General features: G+C 46.0%; 4 protein-coding genes across 4 annotated transcripts; 1 reads left to right on the forward strand and 3 right to left on the reverse strand.

Annotated features, from left to right (window-relative positions):
• Positions 1-3,188: 3,188 nt before the first annotated feature.
• Positions 3,189-4,905, forward strand: BDV38DRAFT_293071 (kinase-like domain-containing protein). The gene is made up of 5 exons (XM_032062161.1): positions 3,189-3,500; positions 3,551-3,882; positions 3,935-4,242; positions 4,305-4,467; positions 4,531-4,905. Exons 1-5 carry the CDS (start codon positions 3,256-3,258, stop codon positions 4,707-4,709), a joined length of 1,227 nt encoding a protein of 408 aa, XP_031913371.1. The 5' UTR covers positions 3,189-3,255; the 3' UTR covers positions 4,710-4,905.
• A 3,927-nt stretch (positions 4,906-8,832) lies between these two features.
• BDV38DRAFT_247049 (multicopper oxidase) lies at positions 8,833-11,216 on the reverse strand. The gene is made up of 4 exons (XM_032054622.1): positions 11,064-11,216; positions 10,876-10,934; positions 9,287-10,807; positions 8,833-9,187 (listed from the first exon to the last, which is right to left on the reverse strand). Exons 1-4 carry the CDS (start codon positions 11,134-11,136, stop codon positions 9,071-9,073), a joined length of 1,770 nt encoding a protein of 589 aa, XP_031913372.1. The 5' UTR covers positions 11,137-11,216; the 3' UTR covers positions 8,833-9,070.
• A 646-nt stretch (positions 11,217-11,862) lies between these two features.
• BDV38DRAFT_293073 (cytochrome P450) lies at positions 11,863-13,660 on the reverse strand (the record flags this gene model as incomplete). The annotated part of the gene is made up of 4 exons (XM_032062162.1): positions 11,863-12,794; positions 12,875-13,009; positions 13,071-13,356; positions 13,409-13,660. The coding sequence occupies 4 exons, from the start codon at positions 13,658-13,660 to the stop codon at positions 11,875-11,877; spliced, it is 1,593 nt and encodes a 530-aa protein (XP_031913373.1). The 3' UTR covers positions 11,863-11,874.
• Positions 13,661-14,208: 548 nt separating this feature from the next.
• Positions 14,209-17,078, reverse strand: BDV38DRAFT_293075 (terpene synthase family protein; the record flags this gene model as incomplete). Its single annotated transcript, XM_032062163.1, has 6 exons — positions 14,209-15,544; positions 15,575-15,746; positions 15,780-15,813; positions 15,850-16,171; positions 16,211-16,613; positions 16,644-17,078. The coding sequence occupies 6 exons, from the start codon at positions 17,076-17,078 to the stop codon at positions 14,223-14,225; spliced, it is 2,688 nt and encodes an 895-aa protein (XP_031913374.1). The 3' UTR covers positions 14,209-14,222.
• Positions 17,079-18,051: the final 973 nt, after the last annotated feature.

The following is an 18,051-nucleotide window of genomic DNA, read 5'->3' on the forward strand; positions in this document are numbered from 1 at the left end:
CCACAGTATTGAGCAGGGCCGATAAAGGAATTATGAATAAATGCCAATGCCAACAGTAGAGTGGGAGGGTATGAAGGAGAATATATATGGTCGAATGAGTGGGGTGTTGCAGTGACCTGTTTTGGCATTACGTAGATACACCAAGTGGTCTCCAAGCGTACTTGACATCGTGGCATTTTCTCGCCAAATTACCATCTAGCCTGACTACGTACCCATAGACCCATCGAAGTTCTTTCGCTCAGACCGACTACTGCAATCTTGCCCCGGAATCACCTTCCAATTTGGTGGTCACTTACGGATGTGTCCTACGCGCACGGGGGCTATAAAGTGCGCCTTCTACTGACACGGACCCACAAAACCCTATGTCGCCATCACGTCTGAATCAAAGTCGTCTCATCATTTTGTTTTAAGCTTCTACATATTATCTTAATGTTCTCCGGTTCCACTAACACCACCGTTATTCCGGAATAATACGATATAACTGGGTAATCATGTAGTTTAGGTCTGATTGCGCCTTATCTGATGCATATGAGGCACCGTCCCACGTATGAAACACTGATACTACTACTCCATACTGTAGACATCCACAGGTATTCTAATTCCAGAAGTGCCTCAGTATACGTCTTATAACACTTCAAGTACCGATTATTCCTTGTTATTTTCTAACTGGCGCTAAGTATCACACAATTGCACTTATGGCTCGGCATGATGAACCCCAGAAGGAAGATCAAATGGCCAATCAGTATAAATAATCCTATAAAAGTATGATAAAGAGAATCTGCAAATCTTTTGCAGTTCCCAGAATTGTGCTATTTGATTTGCTTAAATCCGGCATCGACTTGTCGCCGTATCCAGAATGCCATCGGGCAATCAATAAATCCAAGGTTAGCCGTCCCATCATCCGCTTTTTGGCATCCACAAACACACTAAGATACATGACGATAGTTCGGTGAGAGATGGGATTCTCGAGATTAACTTGGAACTCGATTCTGTATTGAACGTGGTAGAAGCACACGTGCTGCAAGAGAGGCGGATTGGAATATACGGAAGCATCTCTTTTATTGTCAACAAGATCATCGGAGCAGGGTTTGTCACTACCCTTTCACTGCGATATTCCTTCCGGAAAGGTACATTAATAGATGCAGCAGGATACTTTCAACCCTGGCGACCATCTACAACCTTGGCGGAAGCGTAGGGATTGCATTGATCATCTGGGTCGTTGCAGGACTGGTCTCTAAATCGGGTGCTTTGATTATGATTGAGCATGGTGGTGCTATACCTCGCTGGAGGGACAGAACCCACAACCTGGAAGCTTCGGGGAGAGCGCCATTGCTTCAGTGAGATTTACAGTGGGTATCCACACCACACACCGAGGATGGAAAGGCTTCTGCAATATATATTAAGCGTGGTGAAACTCTTTATGCTACTTGTTGTTGTGTGCACCGGCGTTGCGGCGTTGCTTGGTTATCTTAAGGTGCCCGACCCTAAGAACTTGAATACCAGTACATCCTTCCGAGGATCAGGCAGCTGCTACGATTTAGGTACTGTAATTCTATCCGGGCCTTTCTTATTCCAGGGCTACGACAACGTCAACGGTTTCCAGGGCAGGTTACTGACAAACCATCTATAAGTATTGTCGGAAGTAAAGCACCTACAATGCACTCTACATGTTGCGCTTCTCTGTGCAATGGGTCTTATAACTATGTTATACTTTCTCGTAAATATAGTTTATGTATGATACTTTCTTTTATTACCGGATACCTTGATCGAAGTATTAACAGGATTGCATAATCCTCAGTCGGCAGCTGTTTCCAGACAGGAATCTACCAGCTCTAATATAACTATTGTCGCCTTGCTGTTTTGAAAGGTATTTGGAAATTCAGAAGCTGCCAAAGTACTGACTTTTTGCTTGCAGTGGAAGCTCGTTTACCGGTTATGTTACCCAACATAATCTAGAGTGCACCCACCCCTTCTCAGCCGGGCAGTATCTACTTGACTACTGGCCGCGTATAAGCCAGAGATACCTGGCTAATTCTCTATGAGTCTTTGATATCTATGTCACTTTCAAGCAGCGACTTCAATTGCGTTCGGGGGATTGTGGACAACTGTGGGTGAAAACGAGGTGAGATGGCGCTGCCCGCTCAATCTGCTAGGGCCCTAGGGGCCTGCGTACCCTAAACAGGGGGCGAATTCTCCACCCAAGAGTAGAACGTGTCAAGGCTCTGGTTCCATACTGCTGCTCACAGAAGGCCTACTTCGACTATGGACTGTCCATGACCCCATCACAAGTAGAAAAGATCGTCACTCCACCGAGGGCACAAGACACTGACTCAGCGCTGATGAAACCACAATCAACGTAATAGGCCAGCCCGGTAAAATCGGACCCCCAAGAACCACAGTGTGGATGAAGTTGGAAGTGTTGAAAGTTTGGCTTTCCATATCTCAACCACACCACTTCAAGACTATCTATAACTTAATATGATTACATAGTAGCCTGAGAGAAGCAGTTATTAGAGGTGTAAGTACTGGTCGCAAACCGGTTATGGTAGGTTACATTGGTTTCATCTAGAGTTGATCTCGGGGCGGGTTTTTGATAGGCAAACCCGCACAGGTTTGGGGCGGGTTCTAGAACTAAAACCTACCCCTAGAAGCGGATCCTAGATCAAGGACCCGACCCGTTAAATTACTGGGTTCGGGGCGGGTTCGGAGTGGGTTTAGCGGGGGACCCGATCAACTCTAGTCTCTAAGTATATATTCAAAGTTTTTAATTTTTTATACTAATTAACCTTCTTCTCTATATTTAATAGATATATTCAATTATAATATTAATTCAAAACTGTGACTATTAGATACAAGATAATAGAAGAAATTATATATTCTATATCAATTATTGAAATACTAAATCTTATTCATAAATTTATAGTTGTAAAAAAAATATCTCTAATAAAATAGATCCGTCATTTCTCAGACCCTCTGACAAGGAAACGAGATTCTGTTTTTAAGAATTTATATAATTCTAAGCTAGGCCTATCCCGCTGTCCTAACGTAGTTAGCTGTATTAGGAGTTAGTCACCCAATAGGAACACAGTGTGCTTCCCTTCCCAACTCTCCCAACCATGACTTCGCTAGTCACTGGGGCAACCCCAGCATGTGACCATTGGCCACGCTTTGGGTTGTCATATTAAACCCAGCCTTTGCAATACTTCAACATTGTACTGCATCTCGACTTGCTAGAGCCCCGTTACAATAAAACGTATGTCACGTATGCTTAGGGCCCTTAGGATCCCCCTTTTCCGGCGACTTCCATCGCCAGCCCGTCAGTTCCCACCTGGCCCCCTTCTCGACTCAACGGACAAAGTGGAGGAGGAAAAACTAGCATGGTATTCCCACTATAACTTCTTTCCCGTTAAGATCAGCGATGTCTTTCAGTCGAAGTATCAAGTGGTTGGAAAACTGGGCTATGGAGGGTATTCAACAGTGTGGCTTTGCAGAGATTTAGAGTAGGCCCCCTCCATACTTGATTGCGAATCGGAGGAGCTAATAGGTACAGAGAGCACGTTTACGTCACATTAAAACTATACGAATGTAACTCTGCTCATGCAAAACGAGAAATTCAGGTCTACGATCACCTCAAAAGTCTCAAATCCTGCCACACTGGTACTGTTCTCGTGCGAACTGTGTTGGATAAATTCCAGCTCAGCTCAACCGATGGCTCCCACTTCTACCAATGTCTCATTCACCCACCCTTGGGCATGAGTCTCTATGAGCTTCGGAATCGGTGTCCACGAAAAGTTTTTCCAGAAAACCTACTCAAACCCACCCTCATCCATATCCTCCTTGCGCTAGATTTCTTACATACCGAGGCGCACGTGATCCACACCGGTTAGCACCCTCGATATTATTTGGAACGTTCTATGCTGATGTATAATGCAAGATATACAAGAAAAGAACATTATGCTCAATATTGAAGATGAATCGATTCTCGTTGACTTTGAGGAGGCCGAGATATCAAATCCAAGTCCACGCAAAGTGGTCGGTGATCGAGCAATATATCATTCTCGAAAGTTGGGTATTCCAAAAAAACATGGACGCCCCGTACTCTCAGACTTCGGCGAGGCTCGCTTTGGGTCAGAATCAGGCACATATTGCGATGATGTACAGCCATTTATGTATCGGGCCCCGGAGGTACTACTTCGCATGCCCTGGAATGAAAAGATCGACATTTGGAACCTTGCAGTCGTAGTATGTTTATCAATGTTGCATCCATTATTATTTTTTTCTCCTTCTAAACACTCTTTATGCAGGCCTGGGACCTATTCGAACAGGGCCATCTTTTCTACGCTCAGGATGAAAACAAACGAGAATCGGATAGTCACCATCTTGCTGAAATGATTGCATATCTGGGGCCACCGCCACGTGATATGCTTGAGAAAAGTGAATATGCAAATAAGTATTTTGATAGTAGCGGTAAAGCTCGCCAAGTTCTTGTCTCTTTTTTCTCAGCCTGTGTTTCTGACCCGTGGAAACTAGGAAAATGGAAGTGCCTTGCTGAAATCCCCCTTACGTCTTTAGAGGGCATTGAAAGCAACTTGAGGGCCGAGCAGCAAGAGGATTTTCTCCGTTTCATAAGGAAAATGCTTCAGTGGCGACCAGAAGATCGACCTACTGCGAACGAGTTATTATCCGACTCTTGGTTAAGGTCTACGTAGTTTCAAATTGCCCTAGCGCGACAGTTCATGTAATAGAAATGTATATACTGCGGCTGAAATTCGCCGGATCTTAGATGGATACATCATGCTGAGAAGTTCGCTCTTGGTCCTTCGCGCTACCTACAACCTGATCCTCAGAAGACGGAGATAGAACACCTGGTTCAAAATGCTACACAGATGGTCCGCGCAAAGCTTGTGGCTTCTAGGGCCTAGTTCATCTTGTGCACTGAGCCGTCTTGGTGGATATGGATCCGTTGTATAGTTTTAACATCGCCATTTTTGAGACGAACTGATATAACCTCTTTCTTGTCAGTCGGATCATCGTGAGAAAGATGCGGCTGGGAACCTCTACAAGTCATAGATTAGGCTCTAGAATTTCTATGGTAAACCATATTTTGGGGCGGTTTACCTAATCTCGGCGAACTTGAAATCCGGATTCTATGATTTCTGTCAGTAGAAATAGTGGGATTTTGTACCAAGCCCCTCACATACCGCCCGCTTGTTCTTGATTCAAGAGAACCGAATCAACAAGGGTTTGCCACGCGGCTGGAAGGTCAGACACTTTAACCTTACCAATAAGCTTATATAGACGCTGTTTCGTTTGCTTAAACAGCACAAGAAGGACGTGCTAGGTTGGGGTAGGGACCTGAAGGGTCTGAATATAAGAAAGTTTATAAATCATTCTAGACCGAGCCTGATGCCAGGAAATTTATATCTGGTGAGGACGATCCAACAGCAGATTTCCAAGGAATGTAGCTGTTGCTCCAGGCGTCTCAGGTGAGTGTGACACATCCAGCTGAGGCGGGCGCCTATGCAACACCCAATCAGCCCATTCAGCCTGGAAAGCTTTAAGCATCACGTTGGTGGCAGGTGGTGATCAAATGCGGCATTAAGATGTAGGATGGGGCAGATATGTGCTGGTTTGCGTAGCCTAGACGCCATTATGGCGTTACAAAGGCGCCAAATGAGGCAGTCTGGTTGCCTCAACCCCTTGACTGCTAATAAGTTTCATCGTGCAAACAAATAACCCTAGGCAGCCAAGCGCACTCAATCAAGTGATTTTATTCATCTTTGTGATGATGAATCGCAAGGTCTAACGCTGAAGCTTTAGCTTGCTGGTCAGATCAAAAAGGGCGATACAATGTTTGTCCCATTGTGAGACAGACTCAACGAAGCACAGACCTCTGTTTCTTCCACCACTTCGAGTACATTGAAGTGGATTGATAATAATTTAGAGAATTTTCGTCATTCCTGTAGAACGGAATCCATCTATTTATAATAACCTAACAAACAGGCTCTGACTGGCGACGAGTACAGTAGGTTTCTGTCAGGACTGGCTTACTAGCGGGACCTTAGCAGGGTCGTGGATGAGAGTGAAGGTTCCAAAGATGGCTCTTGCAATTGAAGTAGACTCCCTGTGAACGGGGGATGCAACTATAGTACCATTCTAAGAGTCTCCGTAGAAGTCCTTGCACGCACTTAGTGGTACATCGAGCCATAGGCTGCTCGTTTGTCTTGGGAGCCAATAGGAGAGTATCATGCTCCCGTGAAACAGTACTTGGGCCCGTGAGCTCCACGCTTAATACTGGTATACTAGAGCTATATTTGTATGAGCGTATCTGGATCTGGTTATACAGGGCAGAGAACTACCTATATCTATATAGACAGTAAACTAGGCGACAGAATAGAAGCCGGAGTCTTATCTTGTTATAAATAAATATAATACTTATATCTCCTAGAATAATAAGATCCGGCTGTTCAAGGTCCAGATATAATTCGGTCCCCAAATTATTACTCAGTATCTCCCAGCTCTATAGAGGTGATTTAGTCTTTAATTAAAGAAATGTGTACTTGTCACCGAGGACTAACCTGCGGTCTATACCAATCAGAAAGACCTTGATAAAACAAGATAGAACTGCCCGGTTTCAGCTCTGTAATATTGAATAGATACCTGATATTATATTTTACAGTATTCCGGTATCTTTAACTATATCTAGTACAGGGACCCCTTCCAGAGCGCCCGATACAGTATATTACAGAAGTAGAAAGGTATTTTGATAATATCTCTTATCAAGTAGAGACTATTTAAAAAGAAATAGTCTTAATTTACTATCTTCTACTGATCGATAAAGAGTATAAAATAAAAGCGGTGTAAACTTTAAAGATATGGATATAGTATTTCAGGGCTGAGAACAGTAAGTATCTTAGTTTATTATACACCGAATTTTCACGGCCGAAGGGTACAGTAAAAAAAGGAATATACTCAGTACTTTCTATTATCCTCTGTAAATTTAATATAGGTCGCACATTTTTGAGCTATTTTTTCAGTAGTTTGTGTGATCCAGAAAGTATTATATTTTAATATAACTACTTCTATATATTGTTATAGTTATCTGTGATTCCTGTCATTGAATCATATATATTCAGTCCTATCACCGCAGGCTAGTAGATATAGTAAATTATCACCTCTCTCTAAAATATATCCACACTAAGTACACGACAACGTGGCATTATCACCTACACTCACCCTGCAGGGAGTCAGGGACACATAGCAACCTATTGACCGCGCAGAAGCCACACGCCGGAAGATTAATAGTTAGATAGGCGACCACCAGCGAATCTCTTCTGTTATATAATTTTAGTTTTTGGACCCTGAGTATCTTGTCGGACTTCTTTGAAGTATGTCTTATCAGTGGGTTTATTTCGTGAATTCGGGGTTGATATGGATATCCTTCTCTAGTGTGATCTTGTCTGCGGTATATGCGGCATATTTGAAAATCCCAGAACTATTTCCAGCACAGATACAAATAGTTCCAAAGGCAACATGGGTGCAAATTCCTTTCTTGGAGTCTGATATTTTTTTGCAGACATTAACTTTGCTTCTCACCTTGTCGGAATCAAAAATTGTTCTAAAATCATCTATATTTTCTTCGCAGTCTACAACAGCGCACAGCCCAGTTTACAAGCTGGAGATCAACTGGACCAGACTTACCTTCCAAAATAACTATCAAACCCTATACTGTCAAGGAACCAGTCCCCATATGCATAATCACAAAACTACCTGATTATAGCTCTTACGGAACTGCGAGATATTTTTTATATATCCACTGATATAAAGTTACTGGATCTACTGTATAACAGTATATTTCTACTCAGGATCAGTATAGTAGATCCTAGATTTAAGCCTATATTTATTAAAAATACAGTATTTATTAATTTATTATCTCGATTAATTCAATGAACTGCTTAGCAAAGCCGACTCGACTCTCTGTCTTATTATTATAGAGTTTATATATCAAATTCACAGTGGTCTATAAATACTGCCGGCGAAAGGCTATGCACTGGTCTGTATATAGTTGTGGATAGAAAAGATTATATCCATAAAATATTCTGGCAGCTTGTTGAATACCTTCTATACTTATAGTTATAGGGCGACAAAGATCAAAATGCAGTATCCAGAGAGTGTACTTTCCCAATATATCTATCAAGTAAATAAGTACTGCTATTATCTCTTGTTGGCGGTGGAGCTAGAACAAATTCAATATCGTTCCTGTCAATCTCTCCCACTAATGCAGTGTAGCTAATGCTTCCCCTATTATGGCAGCATAGCGTTTGATGTGATCGGAAGTAATCCCGAGTTCAATCATCTGATCCGGGTGGAGTGGATAGTTTTCCAGCGAAAAGCCTCTAAACCTTGAACTCACATTCATTGCCATTCCGTAAGCTCCCCTGTGGCCAAGGTATGGTCTGATCAGGCAGGCCTGGTTACTAAGACTAGAAAGGATTCGGTTGCAGATTTCTGAAAGGCAATATTTCTCTGCGAGAAGTGTCCTTATATTCTTAAAAACAGTAGAATATATTTAAAGAAGATAGTATTAAAGGGTAAATATCATAGTAAGAATTATATAAGATTCTCTTTTTACTAGTTATTTTATGGGGTCAGAAAACTATAATATTATAAAATATAGCTTTAAAACTGTACAAGTTAATCCCGATTACTAATTTTTATATATAATAATTCGAGAAAAGTATTAAGTACTTACTTATATATTATAAAATTTTATGTTCTCTACGGGGAGTAGGATCCGTACCTAGTTGGAGTCACAGCACTCGTATATCATAAGTTATAGGTAGCAGTATAAACCGCTTCTAGATTAGTTGTAAAATGAACTGGAATCTTGCTGGTATCGCGCACGTATGCTGATGCACCTCATATTTTGCTGAGAATTCCTACTCCTAATACGGCCCTGTCCTTGAATGGCGAAGTCCCCTATTCTCCTGTGAGGACGAATTATGTCTAGTCTATTTTACAAAGCTCCCACACATCAATTGGCGGGGCACTACCCACTGTCGTCTATTACCTATATGCCTGAGTCGATCTGTTTGACCAGTGACGGGCTTTTGAATTGCTCCCAAGAACGACAGCTCTGGCGGATGACCATTGGGACGTGTAGTTCTTCTATCAAGTCTGGTTGCTCCTAGAAAAAGGTAATCATAGTATTAGCAGAGAGTGACAGTGACAAGTCGGGGACAATTATATATCTGGATATTCGGGTTGGGCGTGGCTTGCTACTTACCAGGGCTAAGATGACCATTCCGGCACTAGAGTGCACAGACATATGACAATGGAAAGGCCAAATGCCTGGATTATCTTGCCTCCATTCGAGAACGACATAGGATGGCTGGTCAGGGGTTCCGGGCTGCATATTATGTGTGTCACGACGTAGTGGATTCGATGGGTTCGTGATTTTACCATCCCATGTCCCCAAGCCTTCTGCCAGAACCCAGAAGTTATGACCGTGTAGGTGCATCGGATGTACAGTGCCATACAGATTATTCAGAATCAACCGCACACTGGAGTTGCTGCCAAAGTTGTAGATGTTCCGCTCTGTAGGGAAAGACAGATTTCCTGCTTTGGCACCAAGCAGTGCAGGATGGTGATAATCGGCGCGGAAGGATGAGCCATCCATGAACATGACTGCATATCCGGTGGCGTTCAATCCAACGGTGACTGTCACCGTCTGAACTGTCTCGGGCTCCGGAGGTGTTAGTGGGTAATATGGGACTGTCTGACTCAATGGGTCATTACGACAGTTGTTGCTTTCCCATGATGAGCCGCTCGTTTTTGGAGGATTGTCGGTGTTGGCGGACTCATAATATATAGCCGCAAGTGCCGTAGGAATAGTGGCGGTCGTCTGGAGACAGACCATGTCAATATCGGATCGCATCCACACGGCATCTCTGGGAGAGCCGGTAGCATGGACAATGACATCTGTCCGTTGACCAGCACCCAGGGTGACCACTCGGGTGTTATAAGGCTTGACCGGAACATAATCGTTTGCAATGACTGTCATCTCATGGTTGTCAATACTGAACTTCTGGTTTGCCAGTGATCCGGTGTTTATAAGCCGCAGCCGATAGCGCTTCCCGGACTGAAATTGAAACTTCGCGTGCCCCGCCCCAGGAAGACAGCCCCGATGGGTTTTGGTAGAGTTGCAGTCATATGCCCCTTTGCCGTTGATCAAATTATTGTCAACGCTCAACGGCAGTGGGGGCTTTGAAAAGCTCAGCTCCAAGGCCTTGTTGTAGCTAATATGGAAATAGTCGGAGATCATGACTGGCCCCAGATCATGGTCATAGCTGACTTCCGGCTGTACTGGACCGTAGATCACCATTGGACCGTAGAGCCCGTCATCGTATTGGGCACTGTAATGCGAATGGTACCACCCAGTGCCGTACTGATCTGCTTGGAAGGTATAGGTAAACTTCCCACCACGGGGTGTGATGGGGCATTGGGAAACACCCGGAACGCCATCGTACCACGGGGCGTTCTTCAGGGTCATTCCATGCCAATGCATCGTGGCACCTTCGTCAGGGCTATCGATATTGTTGACGACCGTCACCTCGATCATATCTCCCCAGTTGGCTTCAATCGCCGGACCAGGAAACTGATCATTGACTAGAATCACACTTTTATTAAAGCCGTCCGGGGCCTTGAAGCCACGCGTAATGCTAAAATGGTAATGCCGCGTTACCCCTGTGTCAGGCGGCTCTCCCGCTGGATTTGCCGAGCCCCAGGGCAGTCCATCTTCCAAGGGCTGAGGTTTAGGTGCATCAGCGGGATTGGTTGCAACGATTCAAGCTTTCTCCGAGATTCAATACATACCCCGTCTGTAAGGAATTTGGGCAACTGTGGCGATGGCAAAGTGCCCCATGCTGAACGACCTACGGGGGTTGGAAACAAGATTAGGACCATGTAATTCGGGGGCAAGGAGGGCAAAGGGGACGAGAGAAACAGAAACAATAATCAAAGCCAATTGGAAAAATCGAGAAGAGAAAGAAGCGGAAACTAACCATTCGTGGCATATTGCGACAGACACGCTGCTGTCGCGGCCGTCAGGACAATGAATCGCAGCAGGCGGGACATGGTGAAATTGCAAATTGTGACTCCAAGCCAAAAGATCCAGAGAAAGAGAACACGTTTTTGATTTATATCCACGAGGGAGGACGGCAGTGGCAAGCATGAACCTGGCTCGAGTTGCGGTCGCAATTCCGGGGGCTGACTGACTATAGGCGGACTCCGAAGTAGGGTTACAAGAAAGGACCCACTCTCGCGTTGTGGGCACGAGGGAAGAATGGCACGACCCATGTGAACCTATCAGCACTACCGTCGCCGTTTAGGGGCAGAGCAGGCATCTCATCCCTGCTCGATGTGGCTTCCGGACTCGAGGAGCACGAGCGTCGTTGATACATCTAGTCTGTGCGAACACCGGCTCAAGTTTGACTATGTAACTAGTCTAGTTGCAGGATTTACGGGTGGTAACCTTTTAGGAAATAGTTATTTGCAATTCTTGGGTTCGTGGCTCTGTCACAATCACCAATCTGCTTAGGAGTATGGTTGGTCTGCGAGTTCAATGGAGGAAGTCGGGCGAAAAATCTAGGGCTCCACTCGTCGAACCCGAACTCAAGATGAAATAATGCACGGCCACGATGGCCTCTATTCCTTATCAAGATTCTCATTGTATACGTAATTTATTTTTATATTTCGGTATTTCCGCCCAAACCTCAACCCCCAACTCCAACCCTCTCCCCCCCTTCTTTGCGCCGTTCATCATGATCAAGAGTAAATACGACCCCGTGCCTCATGGATCGAGAATCATTGGGTTCATATTTCCAGCCGTTCAGAAGCAGGACGGCGGCGCATCAGGATTTCGGCGTCTGGATTGGGGAAAATGAATTCATGGGCCCGCAAATTTTCGGGTCGTTCATTTCCCCGCTTGAATTTAAATTCATAATCCATGAGAAGACGGACCAGAATGACTTTAATCTCCAGACTGGCGAAGAAGCGGCCGGGGCAGGAGTTTGGACCGTGACCAAAATTCAGAATCCGATCTTGAGTGGTGGAGAATTGATGGAGATGTGCCTCGCCCTCGCGTTGACGGAGTTTATAGTAGCGGAACCCGTCAAAGACCTCAGGGTCAGGCGTCACGTCGGGGTCGTTCTGAATCGCATTGACTGCCATGCTGATATGGGCCCCTTTCGGCAAAACAGTTCCATCCGAGAGCGTAGTTCTTTGCAGCATGACGCGGTGCATGGAAAGAAGCGTGGGGGGGTTGAACCGCTGGGACTCACGCATGAAGGAGTCGAGCTTGCGAAGTTTCGAAAATGCTGGCTTCTCCCAGGTCATCCACGGACCTACTTCTTTGATCACGTCACGAATCTCTTCGCGGATCGGCTCGAGACATTCTGGATGTGCCAGAAGGTCGTACAACACATGAACCGCATTCATCTGAGATGTATGGATAGATGCAAGTGACATCACGACCTCGAGGTGAGCCAACGAAGCCGGGTCGCTTTCTTGTGGCGTAGCAATTTCCATCATCCAGGACAACAGGTTGTGTTTATTTTCCGCAAGCTCCTCAATTCCTTTTGCTTCGTTCTCCCGGCGGCGAAGAATTTCAGGGACCAGAAGCTTCTTCGCCTTTCGGATATACGCAGTGCCCCTGTATGACGAAGGCATGAACCAGCTTACAATCTTATGGGTCCACACGGGCAGGAGACGAAGAAAGACGAGAGAAACAAACACTAAGTTCCATGATGAGCACTTCGCAGTTGACCCAAATATATATATCAAATACAGAAATATATTTCGAGGTGTATCATACCATTTTCAGTAAACTGCGTCGAAATCTCCAGCCATTGAGGGTCCCGACAGAGAGGTTTCCCAAGGAAGATCCTCGCACTGACGCGGGCCACGAAGTCGAGGAGTGTATGGTAAGGCTTGATGGTCACCCACTCATCTGTGTTCTAGTGAACTCTTGTTCTTGTTTACGCGGTGATTGTGGGGTATGTTACACGCACCTTCTGATTTGGTGAGCTCGTGCTCTATCGCAAAGTTCACCTCGTCCTGCATGGGATGTGTGAGAGTGTTGAGATGGGGAGTCAGCTTGAGCTGGAGGGTGCGGAAGTGAAGGTTATTGCGCAGGATGATGTGCATATTAGTAGAAGACCCCATCAAATTATGGACGTGGGCAACCGTGGGGCTCGCCACATCATTCGGTAACTTCCGTATATCATCGACATATTTGAACGGCAAGACCAACATGTCCGTGTCGGCCCGGCGAAATTGAAAGATCTTGTGTTTACACTGGACCCCAGATGATCAGCCGCGGTTCGGACGGAGGAAATATAGGACTTACGGTGCGATATCCATCTGCTAAAACCTCCTCTGCGTGAAGGAAAAAACGGAAATTGGAGACCACGATGGGCTCCCAAAATGACTTGATGCCAACTATAGGCACTTGATACCCAAAGAGCTTACTCCATCCCGAGGAAAGAAGGTATGGTATAATCGCCATGGCCAGAACGGCTAGGATGGACGTAAAAAACGCATCGTCAGGTAAGAGATCTGTCTGATGGGCGTCGAGCAAAGCATGGGTCGTATTCGCCATGTTGACGAATGGCGTAGCAGCAGACCAACGGGAATAACAAGGAGGCGTGGGTTTGGATCTTCCAGAGAATGGAGTGCCCGCGGAATATCACACATCTTTAATTCCCAATGTCTCCGTGTACGTAGCTACCACTTGATAGACGACCGGGACCCTTACTCATATCAATCCAATATCCAACACAGTTAGCTTGACGCTGGTTTAACTTCCCTATGCACCCAATCCCCTAAACACATTTTCAGCCCCCTTATCTGTTGGCGCTAGAGATATGCAATACGGACGAGAGCGAGTTAATGTGACGGCCCCTGCAGACCCGAAGCCTGCAATGTAACATCTACAGCAGCGCTATCAAGAAGCTGGCGCTTTGGAGCTAATCTTACTTATAATCTTATCTGCAGTTCTAGGGGCAATAGCGTATGCGAGTGCGTATCACGTAATGGCATGAAATACACTAATACATACTTCCTCGATACGCGGTATCGCAAGGTTCATGACCGGGAAGAACAAAACACCGACGAAACCAAAACCACTGCAAAATTGTAGGGGATTGCGCACTAGCCGCGGTCTAGGTTTTCAAGCGACTGGCAATGTCCTGCGCAACGTATATTTGGCCAAACAGGTCGGTTACTTTGATGAACACTTGGATTTGTGCCGTTGTGGTGGCACTGGTCTCAGCTGATAGGTGTGCAAAACAAACCTGCATACATGACCTCTCAAACTCAGCAAGTTCCATCAGATCCTGTTTGTGCTGATCTTGCCCTCTAGAGAGGCCATCCCCATTGAAATCGGCAAAATCGAGGCTGTTGAGATTTTTCTCCTGGAGGTCTCGAAGCCGAGACCCATAGTCGTTAAACTGTCTGCACATCGTGGCTAGATGCAAAGCCAACGCGCGGGCAAAATATCTCTGTTTAGCGGAAGATATGCAGGAGCGTCCTTGGCGACTGATGAGACAGGTGAAGAATGAAAATGAGTAAGGACAACTCGTGTCTATGGCGCCAGTGGTCCGAACCCAATCAAAATAGGATTGACTCCAAAGATTGTCACTAGTGGTATCACTATTGCGGAGACGAGAGTTATCCGCATTGTGCGCCATATGTGCATGAAGAAACTTATCTAGTTCCTTGCCGACTTCGCGCTGCGTGGCCGCGGGGCATACTATCACACATGGATGATACCGTACATGTCTGATATATTTTAGAATCACTTCACTCACCTCGGAAAGATGCGGAGAGGGGGATTGGCTCTGACTCTCTTCCGTCTGCGGGGATGGTATCCACCCAGGCAGTTGGTCATCTTTCATAAACACATCGGATATGTCTTCCGTAGATAGGTCCTCATCGAGACACGCATTGCGGATCTCCAATTTGAGTTCACGCAAGCATGGCTTTGGGAGGCTTCCCACTACGGACTCCATGTACTCATCCGCTTGATAGTTGAGCATGGAGATGACCATCATGTCCCACATGGTCTCACTCGAGAGAGGAAAACCAGATATAGTATTAATACTGGTCCACGCTACTGGAATAAAATCCAAGTATTTGTCCTTTGTCATCCTCATCCTGTCTCGCGGGAAGATATCAAGTCGGATTTTCCGCAAGGCTCGTGAATAAAAATGGGCTTCTGTAATCGCTAAGAGCATTGTGCGCCGAGGGGTATCTCGAAAGGTAGGTAGCTGTCCAAAGACGGCTGCCATAGCTCTACCTTTCTTCTCCGGGAGAGTGAACATTTGTTTGACTTCGGTAGTCCAGGCGGCCTCCTCCCTTGGAACCTTCATTGCCGCAAGGGTATATGTTTCAGCGAGCGTAGGCAGTCGGTAAGTGACCTTCTCAATCCAGATATAATCGCCCTCGGACCACTCACTTGCGTGCTGCTGCAGATAGTCTCTTCCTCTGAGCAACGAGGTGTCAACAAGCTCACGGAGCGATATTGGCCATGGTAGTCTCAGTATGTAGGCAAGAAGAAGTATGCTGTAGGCAGTCCTCTCCACGGAGTTGTGCCATGAACCATTCTCGTGTTGGTGAACCAGTGCCTTTGACAATAGCTGGCAGAGCACAATCGGGATCTTCGTCGTAACAAGTTCTGTCGACAACTTGGTCAAATCACCTTTACTCCACGCGGCAACGAGTTCAACTAATGCATTCACGAGAAGCATTTCGCTATACTCCGAGGCCAGATTCCACTTATCACATAACTCTCCACCCTCCCAGCAGGAGACCAGGTAATTGGCGGTTTTCTCAATTTGTGGGACATAGGTTGCAGGGCACGATGACTGCAACAGAGCCAACAGAGTATTGGCATTTGCGCTAAAGCTGGGGTTCCGCTCTAGTTTATAGGTTTGAAAATGGCGCGGGGCTTCAAAATACCTCACCAAGGAAGAGGGATCCATTGGGACCTTCAGATATGACAGAGCGAGGAGAGACCGAGCTGTGTCATCCGCATCTGGTACAAAGCCTGGGGCGAATCCAAGTAATCCGTGTTGCTTTTCAAAGAGACGTTGAAGATAAGTGGTGATAGCTTCGATGCCCTCCCTTGCAAAGTCCTCAATTGCATAACCACTGGCCAGCAGCGTTGATATTGTCCAGGAAGTTTCGAAAACTGGCGTTGGAAATCCGCTGGGGACGCCTCCGCAGGATCCGCATCTCTCCACCACATTGTGAAGGTACTTTTCGGCGGCTTCGTCCCACACTGGAGAGTAGATAAGGTATGCTGCTGTCGAAGCTGGAGACCCCATCATGCCTCCATATTCCGTGCAATGATGTTTCAGCTTTTCAAAGTCCACCTTGCCAATCAGCCCTTCCAGTGAATGGAGCAGGGTGGTTTGCTGTTTCGAGATGACCATTTCCGGTCTGAACTTTGACAGTTTCTGCTGATGAAGCTTGATGAGATCCTGTCTGCCGGGGAAATCCAGGCTGACCCCTCTCTGTGCCAATTGCTGGAGAAGACATGGGACCAGGATCTCGAATCCCACATGAAGGGTAGCTTCCACATTCCAACTGTTCAGTGCATCGGATAAGGATTTGATTGCACGCGAGATTCTCTCTTCATAATCGGCGGGCCCTATATCACTACCAACGCTGCATTGGGCAGTCTCCACGGCATGGTGCTCTAGCAATGACAGCAGGCCCGCCATAGTATTGAGAATCCCATCAACAGGCGATGCATTGATCCCCCAGGAACCGTTGTCCTGTTGCTGGCGCAGAACATACGCAAACGCCTCTGGAAAAGCCCACTGACGGGCCCCCACAGCATCGGGCTTGGTGATCATGGACACCCAAGCCGTATCATACAACGACAAACTAAATCCACCGAAACCACTCGACAATTCACAGCCATGAGAGATTATGTTCACCACTTGCTGAGCCCTTTCGATAAGGTTGGGGGGCTCTACACCAGTCTTCTTCTGACGTTTTTCGGCTGCCATTGTCTGGTTCCAAGGGGATGATTCCTTTTCTTCTTTTCTTTTTCTTTCCATTGTTTTTTTGTTTTGTTTCCAGGTTCAAGGATCGATACTGACTGAACAGCAGAGGCTAAAGGAATAGGGGAGCTGCCTCATTCATATTGCTCTATCACAATTGCTAGCTACAGACAAAAGCTCTCAATGAACCAAAATAACGATACATATCTATGACAGATACAATGTATTTTCACGTACGGTGAATTCTTACCATCCCCGTCTCTGATTTCTATTGAGACCCTCGGTTAATACAGTCACTTCTCAAGATACAATCATGTGAAGAATCGCCTTATCTTTCTCTACTGCTATACTGGATACGAAATGGTAGGCGCACTAGCAGCCAACCGAATAACACACAATGTCGGCCAGCTGCTCCTCGAGACCCCGACAGATCTAATTATACCACTGGCCCCCATCCCAGGGTGCGTGGTCATAATACCTCCAGTGCATGAACAAACGGTGGGGGCACAACACAGGCCATCCTCATTGGTGTGGGGTGTGGGATTCCTTCCGCGATATCCGATCCTTGCGGCCCGGGCCCTGGAAAACAAGCTCGGATCGGCGAAAAACTAAGTATTTGTAAGCTGGCTTGCCCAGTGGAGACTCCTTAGCTCAGCTGCAATGTAACCTGACCAGATGTCCCAAAGGGGATCCCGATCCCTGAGAAATATTATTACAACGGTCATGGATCCGGATCCCACAGTCTTGTCCATACCCTCAACGCACCGTACGCTGGCCATGTTGGAGGCGGGATCGTCCTCAAGGCACACACTCTGTAGACGAGGGAGATATGGGGGTTTGATGTAGATCCTATATGTAGTTCCTTCCTTTCTATTATTATATAGCAAGGGCTGATAGATGCTGCCCGGGTCGGTATTTTACTCGAGCCTTCCCTAGGTACAACAATATAGCGGTATAAGGTGTATGACTCGAAAAGTCG

The sequence above is a fragment of the Aspergillus pseudotamarii genome (genome assembly GCF_009193445.1).
Source record: "Aspergillus pseudotamarii strain CBS 117625 unplaced genomic scaffold BDV38scaffold_28, whole genome shotgun sequence".
NCBI lineage: Eukaryota > Fungi > Ascomycota > Eurotiomycetes > Eurotiales > Aspergillaceae > Aspergillus > Aspergillus pseudotamarii.

Bases quoted from the DNA above. Each gene is read 5' to 3' on its own strand.
- BDV38DRAFT_293071 (XM_032062161.1), top strand. From the start codon at position 3,256: ATGTCACGTATGCTTAGGGCCCTTAGGATCCCCCTTTTCCGGCGACTT. The intron at 4,243-4,304 runs GTATGTTTATCA...CTCTTTATGCAG, and splicing joins TTTGGAACCTTGCAGTCGTA to GCCTGGGACCTATTCGAACA. The intron at 4,468-4,530 runs GTAAAGCTCGCC...CGTGGAAACTAG, and splicing joins TAAGTATTTTGATAGTAGCG to GAAAATGGAAGTGCCTTGCT.
- BDV38DRAFT_247049 (XM_032054622.1), bottom strand. From the start codon at position 11,136: ATGTCCCGCCTGCTGCGATTCATTGTCCTGACGGCCGCGACAGCAGCG. The intron at 10,935-11,063 runs GTTAGTTTCCGC...CAACCCCCGTAG, and splicing joins GTCGCAATATGCCACGAATG to GTCGTTCAGCATGGGGCACT. The intron at 10,808-10,875 runs GTATGTATTGAA...CCTAAACCTCAG, and splicing joins CCAAATTCCTTACAGACGGG to CCCTTGGAAGATGGACTGCC.